Below are 23750 nucleotides of genomic sequence, written 5' to 3' on the forward strand. Positions count from 1 at the left end.
ATAAAGATAATTACACCCCCTGAATGATGTGTTTTGAAATTTCATTTTAGGCTTTTTTTTATTATCATTTTTCTCCTTGAAATAAAATGGATTTGGGGGAAAAAAGATAATTACAACTTATTTTGTGTCTGGATTATTTCATGGAGCTGATGATCTGAATAGTTGAGTTTGTTTCTCAAAATATGTATTTAGATTGCTCTTTGTAATAGTTATCTAATTTGCAATTTTTACTTAAGGCTGATGGAAACCATGACTTATTCAGCTTATAGATATTCTATATATTTTATCCAAAGTTTCTTCTAATAAACTTTTCCTTTTAATTGGGGTGTTTAATGTTTTTATATTCACTGTGATTATTAATAATTTTAGTTTAAAATATATTATTTGTTTTCCATATGTTGTACTGTTTCCTGTTTCATTTTTAATTTTCTTTATTTTTATGATTCCATTATATCTTTTTTGTACTTAATAGCTTTAGCTCTTTGAGTTACTTTAATTATGTACGCCTTTTACACTGAGTGTAAGTCTATGTGCCTACCCTAGCTATAAATCCTACCTGCATTGTTATTTTTGTTCAAAAAGGTCATTGTCTTTAAAATAGATTTAAATAATAAGAAAAATTCTTATGTATTTACCTATGTAGCTGTCAAGTTTCAGTGCTTTTCATCTCTTTATCCTCATTTCCTCCCGGTAGATTTATAAAATTCTCCCTTGTGTTAAGGACTTTAACATTTCCTTTGTGGGTCAGAAACTTTTTTCAGGTTTTTTTTTAAAGACAGGCTCTCACTAAGGTGCCCAAGCTGGTCTTGAATTATAATCTTACCTCAGCCTGCCAAGTTGGGATTATGGTTGTGCACTATTACATCCATCTTTTTTTCCCCTTTATATCTGAAAAATTAGTGTTTTACAAAGATATTTTCACTGAATGTTGCAGTCCCAGTTGACAGCTCTTTTACCCTAGTAATTTAAGAGATGTAGCTCTGCCATGGTCTGTTGTTTGGGTCGTTTTACACAAGAAATGTGCAGTCTTTGTTCTGTGTATGCCCCGTATCATTCCTGTCCTCATTAGCTTTAGCTAGTAAGTATATATGCAGTATATTTTTAATCTCAGAAATTATAGTTTTCATCTCTAGAAATTTAATTTTATGATTCTTGTATCTTTCTTGACTCAACAAATTCAGTCTTGGTTTTTCAAACATACAGAACTAAGATATAGTAACTTTATAATAACTGTCTTAACGTCTAACATTTGTGTCACTCACTTCGGTTTCACTGACTTCTTTTTTCCTTCAGTATTGGTAATATTTTCCTGCTGTTGCATGTCTAGGAGATTTTTATTGTATGCTAGCTAGACATTGTATGTTTTATTTTGTTGGGTGCTGGACATTTTTTGTATTCTGATAAACATTCTTAAACTTTGTTCTGGGACACAGTCAAGTCACTTGGAAACAGTTTCACCTCTCGGGGTCCTGCTAACATTTGTTACATGAGAAAAGGGTTCCTGTAGTGCTAATTACTTCCCACTGCTAAGACAGGGTCCTACTGATTAGTAATTTTTCTGTGAAATGAAGTTTTCCCCTGTGGCCTTGGGAACAGGAATTACTCTTAGGTCTGTGTGTGCTGTGAGTGCTGGTGATCCCTCTCATCCTTTCGGGTGGCTCTTTCCCCAGTCTTCACTAGTCTCCTCGAACACATGCGCTGCTCTGCAAGCTGAGCCAGACTTCCTGAAGGTCTCCATGGTTCTCTGTACTCTCTCCTGCCAACCACCTTATCTTGTGACACTAACCGCTGTGGTTTCCCTGAATCCTCAATTCTGTCTCCTCGAATTCTTTAGATTCTTCTTGGGTATCCTGTCTTGTGCCATGGCCTGGAACATCCTAGAAGCGTGCCTTTGTTTTGCTTGCTTTTTTATGTCCAGTGTCTCAAAAACTGTTGCTTAACTTTTGTCCATTTGTTTTTTTCATGCAGGAGAATAAGGCTAGTCTCATTATTCCCTCTTGGCTGGAAGTGGAAGCCCTTTTAGTTTTAATTAACTTGTAATTATGAAATTCTCAAACATGTGCTAGTGAAATATAGAATAGTGTGAGACACTCTCACATCACCACCATTAGTAATGGTCTCCGAACCGGGCTTGTTTTAAATACTACCTCTCCTTCCTCCAGAGTCTTTGTCAATCTCTATAGATTACTTTGAATCAAATCATATTATTTCATCTCTAAAAATCTAGTATATATCAGTTTTGTACTGAGAATTCCTTTTAAAAGCATAATATACGTTTATCATACTTAAATACTTATTCCCTATTACTTTTTAATAGTTTTACTTTGTTCAGATTTCCTTGAATTTTCCAGTTTTGCTGGTTTTTTAAAGTTGGTGTGTACCAGGCTAATGGCAATGCCTGTAATCCCACCACTCAGGAGGCTGAAGCAGGAGGACTGCTGTGAGCCTGAAGCCAGCCTGGGCTACATAGCTCTCAAGGTTACCCTGACTCAAGGCTGACACTTTCCTAACACTTGGTTTCAAGCAGGAGCCTAAAGAGATGTCTTTCTGTGGTCTGTTGACCATTTCAGAACTTGGGAAACAAAATGGTCAATTCACTAGAAAGAAACACCTTACTAAAAACAAATTGACTTATACCCACATGTGGTAGTACACACCTGTAATGTCAACTCTTGAAAGACTGAGGCTGGAGAATTGCCATAAGTTTGAGGCCAGCATGGGTTCATTAGGATTTCAAGGCCAGCCTGGACTACATGGCAAGACCTTGTCTCAAAAAGCAAACAAACAAAAATCTCTCTCTCTCTCTCGATTTATAGTTTTAAATATATTTAATAGCATGCGCCAGGTTCAAAAGTATAGACTTAAATTTTCTTTATTTCATTATAGCATAAGATAAACACTTTTGAACTGCTATTGTTATTTTCTTTAAAATTTGTCCACAGAGAATCATCATGTTTTAAACATTTATCTTCAGAGTTCTAATTGCTTTGTACATGTATTTTCTATATTAAGGACAGTAATCACAACAATCAGTTAGCAGAATACTTGATTAAGATGTTTATCAAAATAATAAATTGAGCGAATATTTAATAAAAAGAGGAATTAGGAGAAAAACAAAAAAATTAACAAATAAAAACTGATGGCTGGAGCTAGGTGCAGAGACTCACGCCTGTAATCCCAGTACTCTGAGAAACTGAGGCAGCTTGAGCCCAGAGCGGGCAATTCAGCAGCTTATCCCTGTCTCCAAAAAGAGGATGTATGTGCTCGGATGTAGCTCAGTGCAAAGTCCCTTGGTTTAATCATTAGTATGGAGGAGAAATAAAGGACGAGAGCTTTCCATTGCAAAGGAGAATCCTGAGACATTTCTTTAAGTCCCTTTTAATTCTAGCTTTCACTAATCAGATGACCTTTTTACTTTTAGTCTATATTTCACTGTTCTAAATAATGGAATATCTATCATTAATAAATTATAATTGCATGTAAATCAAATTGAATCCCTTTTTTCCTAAATTGACAAGTGAAACTGTTAAGTTTATAGTTTATAACAGATTTCGGTATGTGTGTACTTTGTGGAATGACTAAACCCAGCTAATTAATATATATATATAACATACCATATACCCTCTTTCAGTAATTAAATTGCATGCTCTACCCCCCACACCTTCATAAGGTGCAAGCTCTTAAAAGGATGAGGTTCACATTTTATCAGATTTTACGTTGAGATTTGCGTTGGGCACTTTATTTTTAATCCTTCGTATCTTCACAACTACCATCCCTATTTTACAAAATATAGATGTATATATCACAAAAGTCTTAAGATTGAAAAGAAGTTACTGCCAAGGCCTAGGACCTGGCTTGTAGAAGCAAATGATTTCCTGAAAAGTGTGCTAACAATCTGCAGAAGGCACAGCGAGCAGAAAACCAACTGACCTGTGTGCTCCTTGCCCTGCAGTGATGGAGCTGTGTCATATCCACGCTACCCCATATGTGTTCAATTCCTGTAGATACCTCTTGGGATCAACAGCACTTTCAACCCTCCCATGCTGTACTGCTCACACTGGCCCAGGCTCCCTAACAGCAAATAAATTTAGGAGTTTTCTGAGCCATGAGGTCTCTAATACACAGCCTCTAAGATTATTAAAATCTATTTCTAGGAATCATTAAAAATAACCAGGTTCATAATAAAATAACTCGCTTCCAGGAACTCTGTAACACATGCACAAATAACTAAAGTTATACAATTAGTTTTCTTCATCCCATTTTACAAGAAATTATTCCACATCTCAGATTTCTAATGGAACATTGCCAGTTCCTGTCTGAAAGAAACCTAACAGGAATTCTTTATCCTGTAACAAATCTTTAACACTCCAACATGTGCCATAATAGTAACATAAACTAGGCCAATTTTTAAAGCACTTTTTCAATGTAAGAGGATAAATACAACTATGAAAAATTTTTTAATAAATTAATTACTGAAACAGTAATACATTTTGATATTCGCTTCTTAGTACCCAAAATAAAAGAAAACGTGTGGAATTATACAGTTTTTGCTACCTGGAACATGAATTTTACTGAAAGAATTTTTTTCAGGTTTATCAAAGTGTATCAGTAATTCCTCATATTCAAAAGAAGTTTGTCCACAGCCCATATGACCACACACTAAATGCCCACACCTAATCCAAATTCAAAAATCTAAATGCACACCAATGTCAAATTTGAAAGCTTCAAGGTCTGAAACACTTCTGACCCAAGCATTTTACTTAAGAAACACCCAACAGGTAACAATGGCTAACACATACTGATCTCTAACTACATCAGAGCACGGCCTTAACACTTCCTATGCAGTGGCTCTTAGTTACTTTTTCTCCTTGCTGAGACAAACTACATGACACCCAAAGTTAAGGGAGGAAAGATTTATCTGTTTGCAGAGGTTTCAGTTCGAAATTAGATGGCTCCCAGGAAGAGGGACGTGGCCAAGAGAAACGCTTCATGACAAAGAGAAGGCAGAAGTCACAAGCAGCCCACCCAAACAGCACCAGCAGCTTATTTCTGCTCCGCCACCTTTTAAACTGCACTGGCACACTTTAGGTATACATAACGGTCACATTCCTCATAGGGAATCTGCACCTGTACATGATACATCTTGAGTCTACTTCTGTCTCCTCACCTCGCCCCTTCCCCTCCTTATTTACAAAAACTTTGTTTTCATTTTTTGCTTCTTCTTTCCTTCTTCCCTGCTTTCTTACCCCTCCCCATTTCTGGTTCCTCGCACCATTCAAACATTTTCTTCCTATTTCATGTCTCTTACATGTTTTGGTCTTTATTGCCCTGTCGCTTCCCACACCAGAAGAACCATGTGATATTTGAACACGTGTGTCCATTCTTAACTATTTATCGGTTGATTTGGGCTGTTTCTAAAATTCAGCTATTACAAACCGTGCTGCTACAAATGCAGGTGTGCATATATCACTTTGGTATGATGCCTTTAATTCTTTCAAGATGATACCAAGAGCAGCTCTGTTTTTGAGGAATCTCCACACTCATTTCCACAGTGGTCTACACTTTCACCAATAGTGCAGAAGTTTCCTTTTCCCCCACAACCCTGCACTTGTTTTTGGTTGGCTTCTAGATAATACTTATTTTTTCTGGCTTGATATTGATTTAACTTGCATCTCTCAAATGACTTGTGCTAGTTAACATTTTTTCATGTATTTACTTGCTGTTTCTGTTTCTTGTTCTGAGAAGCGTCTATTCATTTCAGATGTCCACTTTGGACTGAGTCTTTGGGATCTGATTTCTTGAGTTCTTTTCTATATTCTAAGCATTAGTCTTTTGACTAAGGAACTTCTGGCAAAAACTTTTGCCCATTCTGTGGGTTTGTCTTTTTTCTCTATTGGCAGTTCCTCTCATCTTTTCAGTAAGATGAGAACCCAGTTCTTGATTGACTGTGCTATTCTTTCTGTGATTAGGGTTTCGTGTGTGAAGTCTTTGCCTACATCTATGTCTTCAAGAGTTCTATCTAGTTTATCTTCCAGCAAATTGAGCACATTAAGTGCTATTTACATCTTTTATCCATTTCAATTTTAGTTTAGTTTAGTGAAAGATACAGGTCTAGTTTTAGACTCTGACATGTGGAAACCCAGTTTTTCTACCAACACTTATAAAGAGGCTTTCTTTCATTGAATGTGTTTGGCATCTTTGTCAAAAATAAGGTGGCTTAGTATGTCTGGAGTTGTTTCTGCATCTTCTAGCCTGTTCCACTGATCCTTGGGTCTGTTGCTTTGCCAGTGTATGCTGTTTTTATCACAATACCTTTGTAGTATAATTTCAAGTTAGGGACTGTGATGTTCCCCGCCTTGCTTTTGTAGCTAGAATTGCTTTTGCTATTCTAGGTGTATTCTGGTTCAGAATAAATTGTAGGATTGTTTTCTCTAATTCTGTGACGTACACTACTGGTATTTTGATCAGACTTCATGCATTAAATCTGCATAACAATTTTGGAAGTATGGCCATTTTTACTATATTGTCTCTTTCTACCCAAGAACAAGGGAAATTGTTTCATTTTTGATATGCTATTTAATCTCCTTTTTCAGAGTACTATAGTTTTCAGTGTAAAGGTTGTTAGCTTCTTTCATTAGGTTGATTCCTATTTCATTTTTTTTTATGCTATTGCAAATTCCATCAGTGAATTTGTTATTTGTATACAGGAACACTATTGATTTTTGAGTGCTGACTTTACATCCAGCTACACTACTGAATTTGATTATTAAATCTAGAAATCTTTTGATGGATTTTTTTGGGGTCATCTATATCAAGTATTTTGTCATCTGCAAATAATGATAATTTAACTTTTTCCTTTCCTATCCTTATTCCTTTTCTTTCTCTTGTCCAATTGTTCTGGCTATACTGGCTCTGATCAATTTTATCTTATTCTTCTTTACAACATTCTAGCAGCTGTTAGGTTGATTTTCTGTGGTCTCTGTTACTAAGAAGTCTTTTTTTTTTCATGATCTCTAATTATAATCCTGTCTTCTAGATCTGGGACTTCATCCTCACACTGGCTCATTCTGTTGTGTATACTCTAATGTCCTGAATATCTGATTGAGCCTATTTCCTGGATACTATTTCCTTCCTATGTTGGGCATTCATGGATTCCACGATTTTCCTAACTTCTTCCTTTTTTTTTAATCTGTATCTTTTCCAGAGTCACTAACCCTGCCTTTCATTATGGTAATCATGGCTGAAGTTTCCTGAGAAAGTATTTCTGATTTGATTTTTTCTAGAACCTCAGTCATTTGCTTCGTTATTTCCGCTGTTACCATTTCTGTGGGTTTGGGGTGGTGGCTTTCAAATTATTCCAACTTGCTGCCCCCTTGTCTTTGGCAGGGGTGGTATGCTACTTAAATGTTTTCTTATTGTTTTTTTTTTTTAGTTTAATTCCTGCATACATGCTTGAAAATGGTTTATGGCAGGTATCTTTACTGCTAGTATTTAAAACCCTTAGGAAATGACTACTCAAAGATGTCTTCCTGGCATAGCTGGCTTTGAGGTTTTGAGTCTGCTGCAAGATCCTACCTGTGAAAGTTACTGGGATCAGCAATTGCTGCCTCTATGATCTAGGCCCTACTTCTTTGGCACTGAACTGTAATATTGTTTATGACTGTCAGGTAATCTCAGTCTTGGCATACAAGGAAGAACAGCTGATTAGAACAATTATGTCACCATGGCTAAAGTAGTACAACCAGTAATACAGAGAATCAAACACAGCCTAGAAAATGACCAACTGTGATAACTATTAATTTGTTACCTTTAACCTGATGAAAAAACTTGCAGTACTACAATCAAATTAAAAATAAAAGAAACTCCTAGAAAACTGTGTACAGTAAATATCCACTCAGTGATTTTTACCCTCAGGGGGAAAAAAAAACTTAAAGGGGATAGGGGGAAAAAAATAAAGAAACAGAAGAAGAGAAAGGAACTCAAAGCAAGGCTGGCAGAATCTATGCAAGCTCTGGGAACTGGTGAAGACAGAAGGGAAAAAGAATCAGAAACAAGAACAAAACAAAAACTAGAAACAACGCTTCACTTGCATAAAAACAAAACAAACCAAGAAAAAGAGGAAAGAAAAGATTTACAACATTTTTTAAAAGCAAAGAAAGAAAATAGAAAAAAAAATTCACTTCAGGATTTGTCTTTATTGTCACTGGTTGACCGACTGGGTAGACAAAGCCCAGATCTGTGTTGAGTGAGCCCAGCAAAAAACCAGAAATACAGCATGGTGGATAATGCCAGGAAACCTAGGGCCTTTCCTTCCACTGAAGTTTAGGTTACTTCTAGTTTCTGGCTGCGAGGCTGGAACTGGAGTTTTTCAGCCTCTAACACTGCCAACTGACTTCTGCTAATTTGAACTTGGTTCCCTGATATCCAGCCGGCTTGAACTTGGTTTCATTTCTCCCTAACACTTGGAGCCATGAGATGGAGCCAACCTGCACATGCTCTGAGTTCTGGCTTCCACTGGCCCCTTTCCAAAAATAGCTAATGGCCAAGCTCCCTCTCCTTTGGGGTGTGGGGAAGGGTCTGAACCCAAATAACTCAATAGCCACTTCAATCTGCAGCATCCACTGCGCTATTCCGTTGGTGCCTTTGTCCGTGGAGGCCTCTGGGAGGCCTCTGGGGTGGCCAGTAGTCGCCATGTCTCTGGAGGTTCAACTCAGCCTTCATGCTATGACCCAAGACTCAGAGAGAAAGTGTCACTTGCCACCTTCCTTTTCTGTATTGCCCCAATCTTTGCTCTGCCTGGGGGCTCTAATTCTCACTTCAGGTCCTTGCTGGGTGCCAGGGGCTCACTTCCCTCCTCTTTCTTTTCCTCATGTTGCTATATTCTTGCATCTGGATTCCAAATATCAGAGAAGCTGTCTCTGCCTGTTTATATAGGCTACAGGGCTAAGGGTGGATACCAAACCAATCAGCGGACTAGACTGGATACCAAACCAATTAGTAATCATATACCCTTAACCCAGCATCACACACTGTAGATCTAGCCACTTCTGATGAAGTCCTACCTATGACTTTATGGAGATTTAGGGGGATATGTGGATATAAGCACTAATATCCCACCCCTGGTCTACTAAAGATTCATGCACATCCCTTTACACAAAAGGCATTTATTCCATCTCCAAAAGGTCTCAAAGTCTTAACAGTTTCAACCTTGCTGAAAAGTCCAACTCCAAAGTTTCCTCAGAGCTAAGGCAAACTCTTACCTGCAAGCCCTTATACAAATGAAAAGAAAGTTAAAATTTGCAAAGTTCAATGGAACAAGGTAGATGTTTCCATTCTAAAAGTCACAAAGAATGGATAGACAGGAATGGGACCAAATCAAGTACAAAACTCAGCAGGGCAAACATGAATTCCTATAATTCCATGTCCAGCATTAGAAGCAATTTTGACAGCTCAACCCCTATAGTAATGCCGGTGGTTGCAGTATCCATGGCTTCTCTCTTTGGCCAGCTTTGCCCACTTTTTGCAGCTTTCCTCAGACAATCCACATTCCTGGCTTTTCCAAACTTTTGGGGGTCTCCACTGCACCATCATCTTCACACACTGTCCTCTCAGGAACATTCTGCTCCAGGCCTCCTCCTGCGATCTGGGTGGAAACCTTCCTGACCCCACAACTCTACATGCAACTAAAACCATGACCACATAGATGATGCCAAAGTCTGCTTCTAGCTGGCGTAGCCAGGCTTCCTTTCCTCTGGGTTACAGGGTTTGAGTGCCTGGATTACTTAGCACTCTGAATAAAATTCTGAGGAATGTTCTCTAGGCCACCACCATTTTAGAACATGGTCCTCTAGTTCTCTTTGCAAAGTAAAGCCTTTCACTTTTGCAAATCAGAAGCTGCAAAGACTGGAGCCCTGCTGGCTCTTGTCTCAGGCCATCTTTTCTGTTGTGTTCTCCTGAAATACTTGGTTTGGTTTTCTCTTGCTAGACTTTTCTGTGACCAGTTTCTCCTTTGTTCTACCTTTAGAGGTCACAACTTTACTTGCAGCTTCCTTTCTGGCCAAACTCAAAATGTTTTAAAACTTTCTGCTAGGCTCTTTGACTTTCAACATAAATCTGGCTAAAAGTCCCCAAGAGTAACCATGCATTAGCCTCAACATTAGACTACCTTGAAATTTCTTCTGCAAGATTAATTACTCTGCTGTCCTTAATCTCAGTCTCAGGCAAAGTCTCTGCACACAAGGAAATTGCAACCGTTCTGCCAAGCCATAACACATGCTGTCTGGATCCAACAGTCAATCCAGTCCTTCTTCTCAGCAGAAACCTCCTATGGCTGGTCTTTATTGGCATCTGAACTCTGACCAGAATCTTCCATCAACTCTAGTATAAAATGTTCCAGGGCTGCTTTTTCAGCCTGTATCTCTGTACCCTTCCAAATTCTTCTCACAAGCCAGTTTCAAAGGCTCCTGAACCACATGGTCAGGTATAGTCACAGCAATGACTCCAGTTCTCTGGTAGCAAATTCAGCCTTAGTTGCTCTTTCTTGCTGCTGAGACAAAATGCTTCACACACAAAGTTAAGGATGGAAACGTTTATTTACCTCACAGTTTGTAAAGGTTTCAGTTCATAGCTGGATGACTCCAAGACAGGGTGGCATGCCAAAGGGGAATCATAAGAGGAGAAACAGTTCACAACAAACAGAAGGCAGTCACAAGCAGCAAGTCCAAGGGACCTGAGCAGTTTCTTTCTGCTCCTTTTATACTGTGTCTAGGCTATGGAGCTTAGGGCAGGTATGAAATCAACTAGTCGACTGATTTGTAATCATTTACCCTTAATCCCTGTGTTATATGCTCTAGCTTGAGCGACCTCTAAAAAAGCCCCATATCTGGATTACTTTTCTCTCATTGGAGAGACAAAATACCCAATAGCCAAAATTAAGGAAGGAAAAGTTTATTTAGCTCACAGTCTGTGGAGGTTTCAGTCTATAATCAGCTGGCTCCAAAGCAGGCAGGCATGGTGCTATAGCAAGCCACAAGATAGCAAAGCAACAAAAGCCAAAAGAGGCAAGAGGAAGCCTCTTTTCTTCCGTTATATGGTACACAGGCCTTAACACCTCCAAGGCAGGTGTAGCACTCACAAAATCTCCTCACCCTCCTCTTGCACAGGATGATGATATTTACAAAGCAAGGACACTGGCTCCCTGCTGAGCTGCCTAAACTTTAAACTTATCAAGTTGACAAAATGTATCAACAATAACACCCCTACCCCACTTATGAGTGCAAAAGGCTTTGGCTAGACTTGTAGACACCAAGCCATTACAAGGTCAAAATCCACTTTCTAACTATTCTGTGAATCAGGCACTAGTATTGTCACTCATAATTAATGGAGAAATATTCTGTAAATCTATATATTTTACATCTATTTTCTATAAAAGTCAAAGGGTTATTAAATGTTAGACAAGGCATTTTTTTTCAGTTAAGACATAATTATATGTATATTTTAAAAATAAACATCTTTCATAAACCCTCATTGGAATATTTCTTACACAGCTTATAGTTGAATTTACGGAGCCTTTCTTAACTTACAATTTGTACAAATCGCAAACATCCATTAAAGCAAATAGCTAAATTGCTTTATCTTTATAGATGTATACATGATATTTGTTTAGCTTCTTTTTGCCAGATAACTATCACACAGAAATAAGATAAATTTGTCTTGAAAAATCAAAGACTTATCTGGGTAACTTACACTTATCAACAAACATCTGGAAATGTATCAGGGAGGATGTCTTGGTTACTGCTGAGACAAAACACCTGACATCAAAAATTAGGAAAACAAAGGTTTATTTAGTTTACAGTTTTTGGAAGTTTCAGTCCATAATCAGCTGGCTGCGAGGCAGGGTGGTGTGGCACTGGGGCAACACCTCAAGACAGCAGCCAGCAGCAGCTAGAGCAAAAAGGGAGAAAACAAGCCTCTTTGTACACAGGCCACCTCCAATCCCCCTTGCAGGGTGGGTGTAACACTCACAAAATCTCCTTGCCCTCCTTTGCACAGGATGAGAGTATTTACAAAAAAGGACCCTGGCTCCCTGCAGCTCCCTGCTGGCTCGCTCAGTTAAACTACTAAACTTCTCAAGTTAATACAATGTATCAACCATAACAGAAGACCACCCAAAATTCTTTTGTGTGGCTCTAAGGAACAACATAGGAACAGGGAGGATGACAATTCCTTTTAACAAGAAAGATGAAGTGCTTAATATATTCCAATTCATAAACAGAAATAGGTAACTGTTTACTATACAACCAGGTGCAGTGGTACACACCTATAATCCTAGCTATTCAGGACACTGATTCAAGAGGATCAAAATGTTTGAGCCCAGTTTGGGCAAAACAATGAAATCCTGTTTCAAAAACAAAAACTTAACAAAAAAAATTAACTCGGTTTTGTATCACTGAAACTAAGAAAGAATGATCTTGTGTCCAAAATGCTCTAAAAAGAAATTTTGACTTGGGTAGTATGTTAGCTTTTTAGCCCTGCTCTAGGAAAACACCAGAAACCGAGTGTCTAAAAACAGCAGAAAATTGATTGTCTCACAGTTCTGGAAGTCAGAAGCTTGAAACCATGGCATCAGCAAGGGTGGGCTCCTTGTGGAACCTCCGAGTCTCCTTCCTTGCTCCTTTCTCTTTGCTGGTACTGTGCTAACACGCAGCTGCCCATGTCATCACAGAGCATTTCTGAGCCCCAAGTTTTTTCTCTCCATCTCCTCTAATCTCTTCTCAATACTGGCTTAAAGGCATATCACATTCTCGCATGACTTCAGTAACACCTTCTTATAAGTAATGACTTACTCCCAAATAAGGTCACATTATGGGTTACTATGGATTACAAGTTGACCTTATCTCCATAACAGATACGAAAATAAAGCTAGATGATTGGCAACTCTAAGATACTGAGGCTTAGGTATATATGACACAGGAAGGTAAACATGACATATGAACAGAACAATAAACTCACTGTTTATCCCATTTATTCATGTCATTCTTTCAACAAATACGTATCTGTTAGACATTGTCCAAACATTGGGAAAGCAGTGAAAACAACTTCCTGCCTTTGTGGAGCCTAAACTCAGGTTGAATAAAAATATCATTTGTGAATCTCTACTATGTGCCAAGCTCTACAGTAAAATATATATAACATCTCATTAATTCTACGGTAAGTTTAAAAACCTTTATCCTCCTTATCAAATGAGAACACTAAGGCATAGTGACATAGTGATGTGTTGAGGTCATTATCCTCTTAATGAATTGACCCTTTTTCATTAGAAAATGTCCTTGTCATATTTGATGAATTTTTGTATTATTTCTGATGTTAATATGGTCACTTCGGCCTTCTTAAGCTTATTCCTGTATGTAGTTGGTACAAATAAATATGGTTTAGATATTATTCTTGAAAATGAATTGTTTTATTATATGTAAAGCCTAAAAGTATCTCAAGTACCTGAAGTTCTATAATCACTGCTTCCATTCACATAGGTCTCTTTTTATAAAAGATTAAATTTGTATTTCCCTCTTCAACACAAATGCCTGTTTTGGGGAGGTTTTGTTTTGTTTTTTACTTGCTTATTTAAATGTCCCAAATAACCTGGGAATGAACAGTGTAGCAGAGGTTCCAACCCAGGCTTAGGGGAGGTCCCAACAATGGAAGACTTCATTAAGACACTGAGTGACTGTTATGGTTTGATAACTAGTGGTCAACTTAACACCAGCTGGATTACATCAGCATGCATTGAGAGAAGATGCTCCCCCTGAGAAGGGTTGCCAGGATAAATAGGTGGAGAAGAAGAGAGGTGCGGAGGGATTGAGGCGTTATGGAGGCATTGTTGGTTCTCCTACGAGTTGCTGTCTGAGCTGTTGGTTCTCCTGGAGAAGCTCTGGTCTTCACATCGAGCATTGCTTCCTGGCTCCGGAGGGGAAGACATGTGCTGCCTGGTCTCCAGGGTGAACTCGTCACGCGGCTTCCTGGCACGTTCCCGACTGTGCTTATCGTGGGAGGACTTTGGGGCCTCCGTGTCACTGAGGACAGCTGTGGTTCCTTTCAGGACAGCCCTGCTCTTTGTTGTGAGTGTGACTTCTCAGCTCCACTGTAGAACCCTCATCCCACTAGCACAGCTCCTTCATCCTGCTGGCATGGACTTTCTGGCTTCCACCGCTGACCCTTGGGTCTTCCCGGCACGAATCCGTAAAAGAGACTGGCGTGAGTCCTTGTGGGCCCTGGACTTCCAGTTGGACTCGTGGAGGCATTGTCCTGAGCTCGTGGGTTTTTATCTGGACTCATGTGGGACATTGCCGTGGGGTTTAGGCTCTTGACTTAAATAATCTATGTCGTTGGTGTTGCGGATAGATTTCCTGCATTCCCCTGTGTTAACTTTCAGTGACCATTATAAAAATATTATAAACTCCATGTCCTGACGTGAATTGTTCTCTGTGTACAACCCCTGACTACAACAGTGACAAACCTCTAAGGCTGCTATCAAAAGAATTCAATATTATGCCAGACTAAGTAAATTGGAAAATATCTCTTACTCTGCAAACTTAGTGCCAAGCATATTCCAGATAGTGTGATTCAGCATGTAGATGAATACAGGAAAATGTCATTCATTAATACTGACTAGCTTTAAAGTTATCAGCTTGGCTAGAGTTAAAGGTAAGTCTAGATTTGTTATCCAAGCAAATGAAATAGTCTGACAGTATCTAAAGGAACAGTAGTTTAGTACTTTGATCTCAACTATTTGCTTAAGAAACCCATTTACCTTACGATGTGCACAAAAATCTTGTGTACATACTGTTTTTACAGTCTCTTTTAAGAAGCAATTTTAAAATAATAATATTTTTAAGCATAATTTAAGTTGTAATACATATACAAAAATTAGTTGGTCATGCTAGTACATGCTTATAATCCCAGTTCTAGGGAGGTTGAGGCAGAAGGATCACCTGGAGTTCAAGGCCAGCCTGGGCTACGTAGTGAGTTCAAGGCCTGTATAAACTAAATAGTAAGACCCTTCCTCAAAAGAAAAAAGAAGTATTACATCTTTCTTTTTAAAAAAATTCTTTAATTCTGAACCTTAATAACTAGTCTTGCCCCTAAGTATTCTGAGCGGTAAAATAGTTAAATCAGAACAGATAATATAATATCAATTTACATACAAATAAAGTTTCATGGTCACCATACATGGTAACTAACATTGTAGAACATGTAACAGAAGATTAAATTATATCAACTGGAACTACAGCAAAATAATCACTAAAGATACACAGAAAATTTAATGTATTTACCAAAGCTACTTCCACTATTTTGATACAAGTGTGAATATATTTTCTCACCTGTCCTTTCAGTTCTTCTAAGTCTTTAGTTTTTGCTAGTAATTCTTCTCTTAGCTCTTCAAACATCAGCTGGAACTTTTCCTGGTTAGTCTGTTTTTCATTTGACAGGCGCTTCAGTTCATTTTGTGACTTTATATACTCGTCCTGCAACCTGTTGTTTTAAAGAAAATTCAATTCGAAGCATATCTTTTGCTTTCTAATTGCATTACTTTATGTAAAGTCAACCAACACTGAAGAAAAACAAGATTACTATCATACATTCCATCAAACTTGCAAATATCTTAACAGTTTCACACTGTAGTTTCTGAAAGCAGTTTTTCTTTGAGGAGGAAAAACATGTTTAGCCACCTGGATGTGTTTAGAGTCACTTGATATCATAGCTTTGAAACAAAGATTTTCAAGCAACAATTTTACTTCATTAAAAGTATTAATATACTAAATAATAACAAAATTATACTCCACGTTCCAGAGGAAACGTTTAGCCTGGACAGCTCTAGGAACTTTAACAACCCACTTCCTATGCCTCACCACTAATTTAAGTAACTTACCTTGTGTGTTCAACTTTTAGTGTTTGATAATTGGTTTTATGATGTTCACATCGTAACCTTTCATCAGCTAACATTCTTTGGAGCTCAGACTCAGAATTTATTCCACTGTCTCCACCAGGAGGAAAAATATTTGTAAAAGTGTCCATATTGGTAAGTGAGCTGGAAACCATGTAAAAATAAGTTGTGGTTTCTTAATGTTTTAGTTTTCTTTTCAGGAGTATTTCCCACTTCTTTCTGGCTACGACAGATGCTCTGGAGTTCATCTTATACCTGCACAGGGAAATACACTTAATTAGTGACCCATGAATTTTTGCTTTCATTGCTCTGTATTTTTATCATGTATCATTCTCTACCAATTTATAACAAAGCCCACTTTTCAGAATTTTCAAAATGTTCATAAAAAAATGCAAAAATAAATTTGAATTGTACCTTTAATATTCTCTGCCACACAGATTCTGTGACCATGGTTACAGCTACAGCATTATTACAACTACAAAGTTACAACTATAAGCATTAACCTAACCACACCAGAAGTATGGACTTTTCAGTTAAATACTGCTGGATACACAAACCAGAGTCAGCTACTGAAGTTATCTTCAAGGATGTATCCTAGTATAAATGCACACTCTTAAATTACAGAAAAGTCATTTTGAGTTTGTTAAGTGGCTGGGGAAAGTAACAGTCTTCACAAAGATGACCTTCAGCAAGTACCATGTCTGCAATTAATGCTACAAATAAATTTTCATTTGACACAAAAAAAACTACAGTCAGCCTGCAGATTCAGATGAGAAATCAATCAACATGTCAGTACTAATCACAGTTAATCATAGCCAAAATGCTGAAAAGCAATTTAAGTATTGAGCATATCCAATATGTGATGTATATGCTAAGAATAGGAAACAATCACTTCATCTATACCCAAAAGCACTGACCTATGGCTTGCATCTAGATGTCTCCCCAGAGACTCATGCAGTCAAGGGGTAGCATTTCAAAGGTGGCTGGGTTAGGGTCTGTGAATGTGGATTAAGAGTGTGGATATTGGAAGCCCCACTTTGGGTGTGGGAAAGGAAGACAGGCTTGCGGCTGCAGCTCGCTGTTCCTCTGCCTCCTGCTTGTTTGCCATGGACCATTTCTCCTGTATGATGGCCCTCGGCTATGCCAGCCCGCCTTAGAGCTAGCCCACTATGGACTGAAACCTCTTCAAAGTGGGAGCTGAAATAAACCGTTCTTCCTCTAACTTTGAGTGGCCAGTATATTGTCTCAGCAACAAGTAACTAATACAGATGGGAATTAAGCATTTACCGCAGCTAGAAGTTAAAAATAAAGAAAAATGTTATTATAAGTAACTAAGATCTAAAATTTTAATTAAAGTAGTTGTGTCCCTTTTTTTTCTGGTAACATTCCCCCTTCGTCATGGGGTATCATGAATTATATTTTTCTTATGACAAAAGACCTTTGGCCTATCACATTATCCATTAAATTATTCAGCCTTCATTTAAATATACTACTTTTGATAAGTTAGTATGATATCTGCCTAATACATAAAAACCTTAAAATTGAGATTGTCATCTTGTATGGTGGCGCACATCTGTAATCTCAGCACTTGGGAGGCTGAGGCAGGACTGCTTCAAGTTCAAGCTCAGCCTGGGCTACATGCTGAGTTCAAGGCCAGCCTGAACTACATAGCAAGGCCCTGTCTCAAAAAAACAAAAAAGAAAAAACTAAAAAACTGAAGTTGTTTTGGTTTCCTGTAAAACTGACATAGGAAATCAGGGTGTGACAAGGCTGGTTGGGGAAGTAGGCATAACCTATTAATACAAGATCCTGGAAGCACAACAGTTCCCAAAGCCTTGCAGGCAGACTTTTTGCAAGAATTTGCAAGTTTTCAATAAGATGGCTTAGACCTGGTGTCAGCCTGAAGAGTGGTACCCCCACCCCAGCACTGCCTCTCAGGACCTGTCAGTAGATGTTCTCACAGCTTTCCTGGAGGTTTGGACAGTGTAAATGGACACAGACGTCAAGGAGAGCTTGCTCTCATGGCTTTCCTCAACATATCCCGCCCTGCTTCCTCCAAGGTGTCCTGGTATCCTGCTTTTCCTTTTCACTCTGCCCAAGCTCTCTCTGCAGACAGTCTGCAGTCTTCTCTTCATTTTTATTTGCTTGAATAAACTTGGCCACTGTCTTTTTCTCGTTTTGTTCATCTCTTTGTTTGAGATGAGAAGAACCTGGAAGGAGAGGAGAGCTACCGAGAACATTTAATTTGCAAGCCACTTTTAGAAAGAGCTATGTGATAGCATTTTGGAGTTGTCAGGAGATTCCAATAACAAAACTACTCTTCAATAAAAAGGAAAACATTCTTCAGGAACATTTTGCTCCTTACTCTTATTTTAAACATATCCTAGGATTCAATAATTGTAAATATTGTATGCAAAATTATCCTGTAAAGAAGATACATTTGTAAAAAAAAAAAAAAAAAGACACATTCATAGCCAGGTGTGATGACACACATCTGTCATCCCAGCACTCTGGGAGACTAAGGCAGGAAGATCAAAAGTTCAAGTCTCACCTGTGCAATTTAGCAGGACTCAAAACAAAAAAGGACTGGGATATAGTTCAGTACAAAGTCCCCAGGTTCAATCTCTAATACCAAAAAATAAAGGCCACAGAACTAAAAACTGGGTCATAACCCTGGCATATGCTCTTGATTCTGCTCTTTGACTCAAAATTAACTTCTACAAAACCTATTTCATACTTTTCAGTAATACCAATGAAAAGCATTACAGGGTTTTAATTTTAATTAGCTGAAAGCCTAAAATATGTTAGGAAAATTAAAAACTGCTCTTTAATTCCACAAACAGTAATAGATTTCAGAGCTAAATTTTTTTTTTTTTTTTTTTTTTTTTGTCTTTTTCCTTTTTATTGGTACCGGGGATCAAACTCACAACTGCCTGATTGCAAGGCAGGCGCACATGCCGCTGAGCTAAATCTCCAGCCCCGAGAGCTAAAATTTTTTACTCCAGTTAAAAAAATTTGCTATGTTACTCTGTACATAGCAAATTTTTCCACTGACTTCTAATTCAAAATGAGAATTAAGTTTCTTTAGAAATAAAACTCATTAAGACAAAAATTTTTGGAGAATAAAATTTAAAAACTATCTCTTCCATATTTTTGGCACTGAAATCTACAGAAGTATTTCCCAATACTTTACCAGCTTCAGCATATTCCTTCTTAATCAGCAACTGTATCTCCAATTCCATGAAATATGTTTAGCCCCTCACTCCAAACTTAAATGTTAATCACGTAATTCCCAATTTGATGGTATTAAGAGTTAAGGTCTTTGTAGATAATCGAGTTAGATGAAATCTTGAGGGTAGAATCCCCGTAAGAGGATTAGTGTCCTTATATGAAGAGATGCATTCTTCATCACGCAAAAATAGGATATAAGACAGGGTCTGCAAACAAGGGATTCACCAGACACCAACTGTAAGAGACACCAAATGTACCACACCATTCCCAGGCTAGGAGAATCTATCCTGTTCAGAGACAATGATTACAATTTTAACTACCTTTTTAATATGCTAATTTTGATGACTAATAAAGCTAGAATACCCTATGATACACCACTAGTGGGTACCACACACAAACATATGACATTACATTCTTCTATAAAATAAAATTCACACTGCTAATTTATATACATGCACACAAATTCAATACAATTCTTTCTAGAAAGTTACCCATATCAAAATGATATATCTACTTAACTCTTAACGCCCTCTGGCAGTGGTAAAATTTATTGTACAAAAGCAGCTCAATGACTATGCAAGTTACATAATAGTTACATAATATTCTTTACATTTTTAATAAAAAATGAAAAATTGAAAATAATCTAAATGTCCTTGGATTTAGTGTTTTTTTGGGTGTTTTTGTTTTTTGGTAGTGGAGATCGAACTCATGACCTCATGCCAGGTAGGCCATTGTAAACATAAATGTCCTTAAATAAAGTATAGCTATTAATATGAATTACAAAGGGTACATTGGACCTGCCCTCACAGAATGACACAAAATATGAATAATATGTTTATGTTTACAGATATACAAAGTCAAATAATATACACTAAGTAACAGTGAATTCTAGAAAAAAAAAAGTACCAACAGAACATATTCCTTGTACTTTGAACATTTTGTTGTTAGATTTTAACTAAACAAACACGGTTCATATCATCTAATCAGCACATTCTTAAGATAATCTCATTTTCATATTCTCTCCCTATTCACAACTGTACAGTAAGAAATTTGGCTGCTACCCCAAATTCAAAATATCTTATATCGAATTTATCCAACACTTTTATTTTCAACCTACCTTCAATCTGACTTCCCAATTCTTAGTATTAATATCAGTATTATGCTATAATTCACCACACTTACAACCTCAAAGCTTTCTTGGCTTGCTCAAGTTTCTTATGTGAACACCAATACACTTCCTTCATTTGTGTTTGATTGTTTACTACAGTACTGGCAATTGGACAAGCCCATCATTTAGCTCTATCCCCAGGACTTTTTATTGTAAAACATGGTTTCCCTAAACCACTAAATTACCTGACTGGCTGTGACTTGCAGTTTTCCTGCCTCAGTGTCCGAGGATCGCAGGCACACACCACCATCCCTTTAAAATTCACCCCACTCTCTATTCCTACTTACCACAAAAGATAGGCTCTTATTATTTCATAAGCAGACAATTATTAAGAGATTTACATTTATATGAAATATTTTCTTAGCTACCCCACAAAATATTGCCAGATTAATATTCAACAAATATTATTTGACTTGCCACTCAAAAATCTCTGTACCAGTTCATCTTAATTGTCAACCTGAATGAATTAAGAGTCCTCGAATGTTGACCACATCATGGGGCTTTGGAATGTACCATTAGGAACTTGGGTCCCGTTGGAGGAGCTGTGCCTTTGAAAAGCTCTCAGGTTTTCTGTATCTACATAAGTACTGTACATACAAGCACTCTATTTATCACAGTTTATATTTGCTGGTGCTCTTTCCCTGTGTTCCATGGTCCTGAAGTAATAAGCAGCTCTGCTCCACTATACCCTTCCACAATGATGTTTCTGTGTTGGAGCCTCCCAATCACAAACTAAACCCCTGAATTGTGAGCCAAATTAATTCTCTCCTCTTTTAAATTGCAGGTGTTGGGTACTTTGCCCCAGCTGTGGAGAGCTGATTAATCTAACTCACTGCATGAGACAAAGGCAAAGCATTCCAACCTACCAAAGCCTAATACAATCATTTACCATGCTATCTTGTTGAGTCGCATCTCCAACTGTAAGGCAAGAATATCCAAGTAAAAGGATCTACTTACTACGCCCTGAACAAATATGTACATCATACCTTGTTTCAAGCAAATTTTGTCTGAGTTTGTGAATCCTACACTGTAACAAACACCCCATACTTATGGACTACAATCATTAATTGTTCTTTATTCTTAGGACGACTGAACATGAATATGAACAGGTTTAAATATTAGATTAGATATTGGAAAGAATTTCCTGATTCAAAATTATGAACCTCTAGGTTCTGTCTGCCAATAGCCTGTGTAACCCTTTTCAAAACTCTCTACAGATACGTAAAAATCTCAAAAAACTATTTCCTTACTTGTATAAATCTTACCAAGGTCAAAATGAATTGTGTACCTGTTAAACATTATGCAAAACATACTATACATAACATTTCAGTTCTCTAGTTTCAGTATTCTTCAATTAATCAATGACAATATTGGAAGATACAGTCCTCTAATTAAATATCTAGGGTCGGGGCTGGGGGTTTAGCTCAGCGGCATAAGCACCTGCCTTGCAAGCAGGCGGTCGTGAGTTCGATCCCCGGTACCGATAAAAAAATGAAAAAGACAAAAAAAAAATAAATAAATAAATAAATAAATATCTAGGGTCATAGATTTTTTTGAAAAGTCTCATAATTCTTTGGCCTTGAAAAGTAGGTCCACCATTCAACACAAAGGGTGCAAGAAGAACTATCTTTTTAAAAAAGACTATCTTTTATACCAATTATAAGGAGGTTTATATCTGAAAACAAACACCTTAACTGAGTTATCTTAAATACTATGGGAAATGTACTATCTGCCTCTCATACCAAGAAAGGTGCAGAACTACTTCTAACGATGGAAGATTAGGTAATTTCGATCCAATATCTTGTGAAGACATCAAAAGCTACATATATAAACACCTGCCTGAAGACACAGGAAACTAATGAGAATAAATGTCTACTGAAAGGCAAAAGTTAAGATACAGAAAGATGAGACTGACATTTGTGACACCTTTCCCTGGAAGCACTACCAGATCCAGAGCAGGAGACAGGACGCTGAGGCCTTTGGCAGCCTTTGAATTCTAAGAAAGAGACTAGACGGGGAAGGTGTAGGGAAGCCCTGATGAACAACCTTCATCTGCAGCAGAGACTTTAAAGACTGCCTCTGAGAAATAAGGGCAATTCAGAAGAAAGACAGATAAGGCCTCAAATTGCTTTTAGAAACAATTTTGTAATGGCAGCGGGAAGTGAGGCGTGGTGGTAGAACACTTGCATGGTATGTGAAAGACCACAGGTTCAATCCCCAGGACTAAAAAAAAAAAAAAAAAAAAAATTGTGAATAAATGCATCACAAAATAATCAGATGTATAATCTATAATAAAATAATTAGATCCATAAGAAGATAAAACAACATAAACTAAAGTCACAACAAATAGCAAAAGACAACACATAGGTATACAGTACAAAGAGTCTTGGTATTAGAGCAATCAATTATATTATTAATATGTTCAACTTAATATTCAAAAGTTTGAGAATTTTGTCATAGAATTAGACATCATAAAAACATTCAATGGAATTTCAATGAAAATTTTAAAACATAAAAAATATAATAATCAAAATTAAGAAACATTACAAAACACAAAAAGAAGACATCAATAATGAAAGCAGAAATGTAAGGTTATTATCTTAAAATGAAGGAAGACAATACTGTGACTGTCAATCTAGAGCTCCACGGATGGGGGTCCAGTCTCTGCAGGAAGACGGTCAAAGCCAAGAGTGCTAGTGCACGCCTATAATCACAAACACTCCGAAGGCCGAGGCAGGAGAACTGAAAGTTCAAGGCCAGTCTGAATAATTTAGTAAGACTTTGCCTCAAAATTTAAAAAATAAAATGACTGGATAGAGAGCTACCTAATATGTGTGGCTTAATATCCCCAGTAACACAAAATTGAAAACAAAAATAAAAATGAAAAATGTATTTTCAGACGAACAAGAACTAATTCATCCCAGAAGGTGTACACTAAAGTTGTAAAGAAGATTTGCAAACATAAAAAAATGAAAATTATAAATAGGTGCATAATTTTAATTGAACACTGACTTAATAGAGTATCTTGTAGATTTCAACACATATAAACATAAAATGCATTATTAAATAATCGGTATGTAAGTCAGCAGAAGTACAACCAAAAGCATGTACAGCCACTGTAGTATCAGGGAAAGAGGCTAAAAGTATCATCATTACACTCTGATAAAGTTCATACTATAAATTTTAGGAAAGGAGTTTATAAGCTACAGCCAATAAGCTAAATTTTCCAGCCTTTTTCTGCCTGTTTATTTGTTCTGATATAGCCTCAAGCTGAGAATGTTATCTACATTTTTAAGAAACTCGGGTGGGATATAAATAAATGCAAATTCTCTACAAAACACTAGCAAGTCAAATCTGACAACATTTAGAAATTACCAAGAGCAAGTGGAATTTAGTCATGTAAAACTAGTT

At 37.3% G+C, this 23750-nt stretch overlaps 1 protein-coding gene and 1 non-coding gene across 4 annotated transcripts in view; one reads left to right on the forward strand and one right to left on the reverse strand.

Moving 5' to 3' along the window:
* Positions 1-23750, reverse strand: part of Cep83 (centrosomal protein 83) — a 137255-nt gene that overhangs the window by 87257 nt on the left and 26248 nt on the right. For 2 of the 3 annotated variants that reach the window (XM_063255307.1, XM_003476275.5), the window contains exons 2-3: positions 15926-16195; positions 15378-15528 (exon numbers count right to left, since the gene is read on the reverse strand). In XM_063255307.1, coding sequence (XP_063111377.1) covers positions 15378-15528; positions 15926-16095 — 321 coding nt within the window. In that variant the 5' untranslated portion in view covers positions 16096-16195. Of the gene's footprint in view, positions 1-15377; positions 15529-15925; positions 16196-17881; positions 18256-23750 lie in introns of those variants that run through there. The other variant, XM_063255306.1, reaches the window with a different exon arrangement.
* On the forward strand, positions 2479-2613 carry LOC111753323 (small nucleolar RNA SNORA2/SNORA34 family). The gene has a single exon (XR_002788141.1). It is a non-coding gene; the product is annotated as a small nucleolar RNA SNORA2/SNORA34 family (small nucleolar RNA).

The sequence above is a fragment of the Cavia porcellus genome, unplaced genomic scaffold, assembly GCF_034190915.1.
Source record: "Cavia porcellus strain 051 isolate PalLab524CR breed Dunkin Hartley unplaced genomic scaffold, mCavPor4.1 scaffold_8, whole genome shotgun sequence".
In the NCBI taxonomy this organism is placed as follows: domain Eukaryota; kingdom Metazoa; phylum Chordata; class Mammalia; order Rodentia; family Caviidae; genus Cavia; species Cavia porcellus.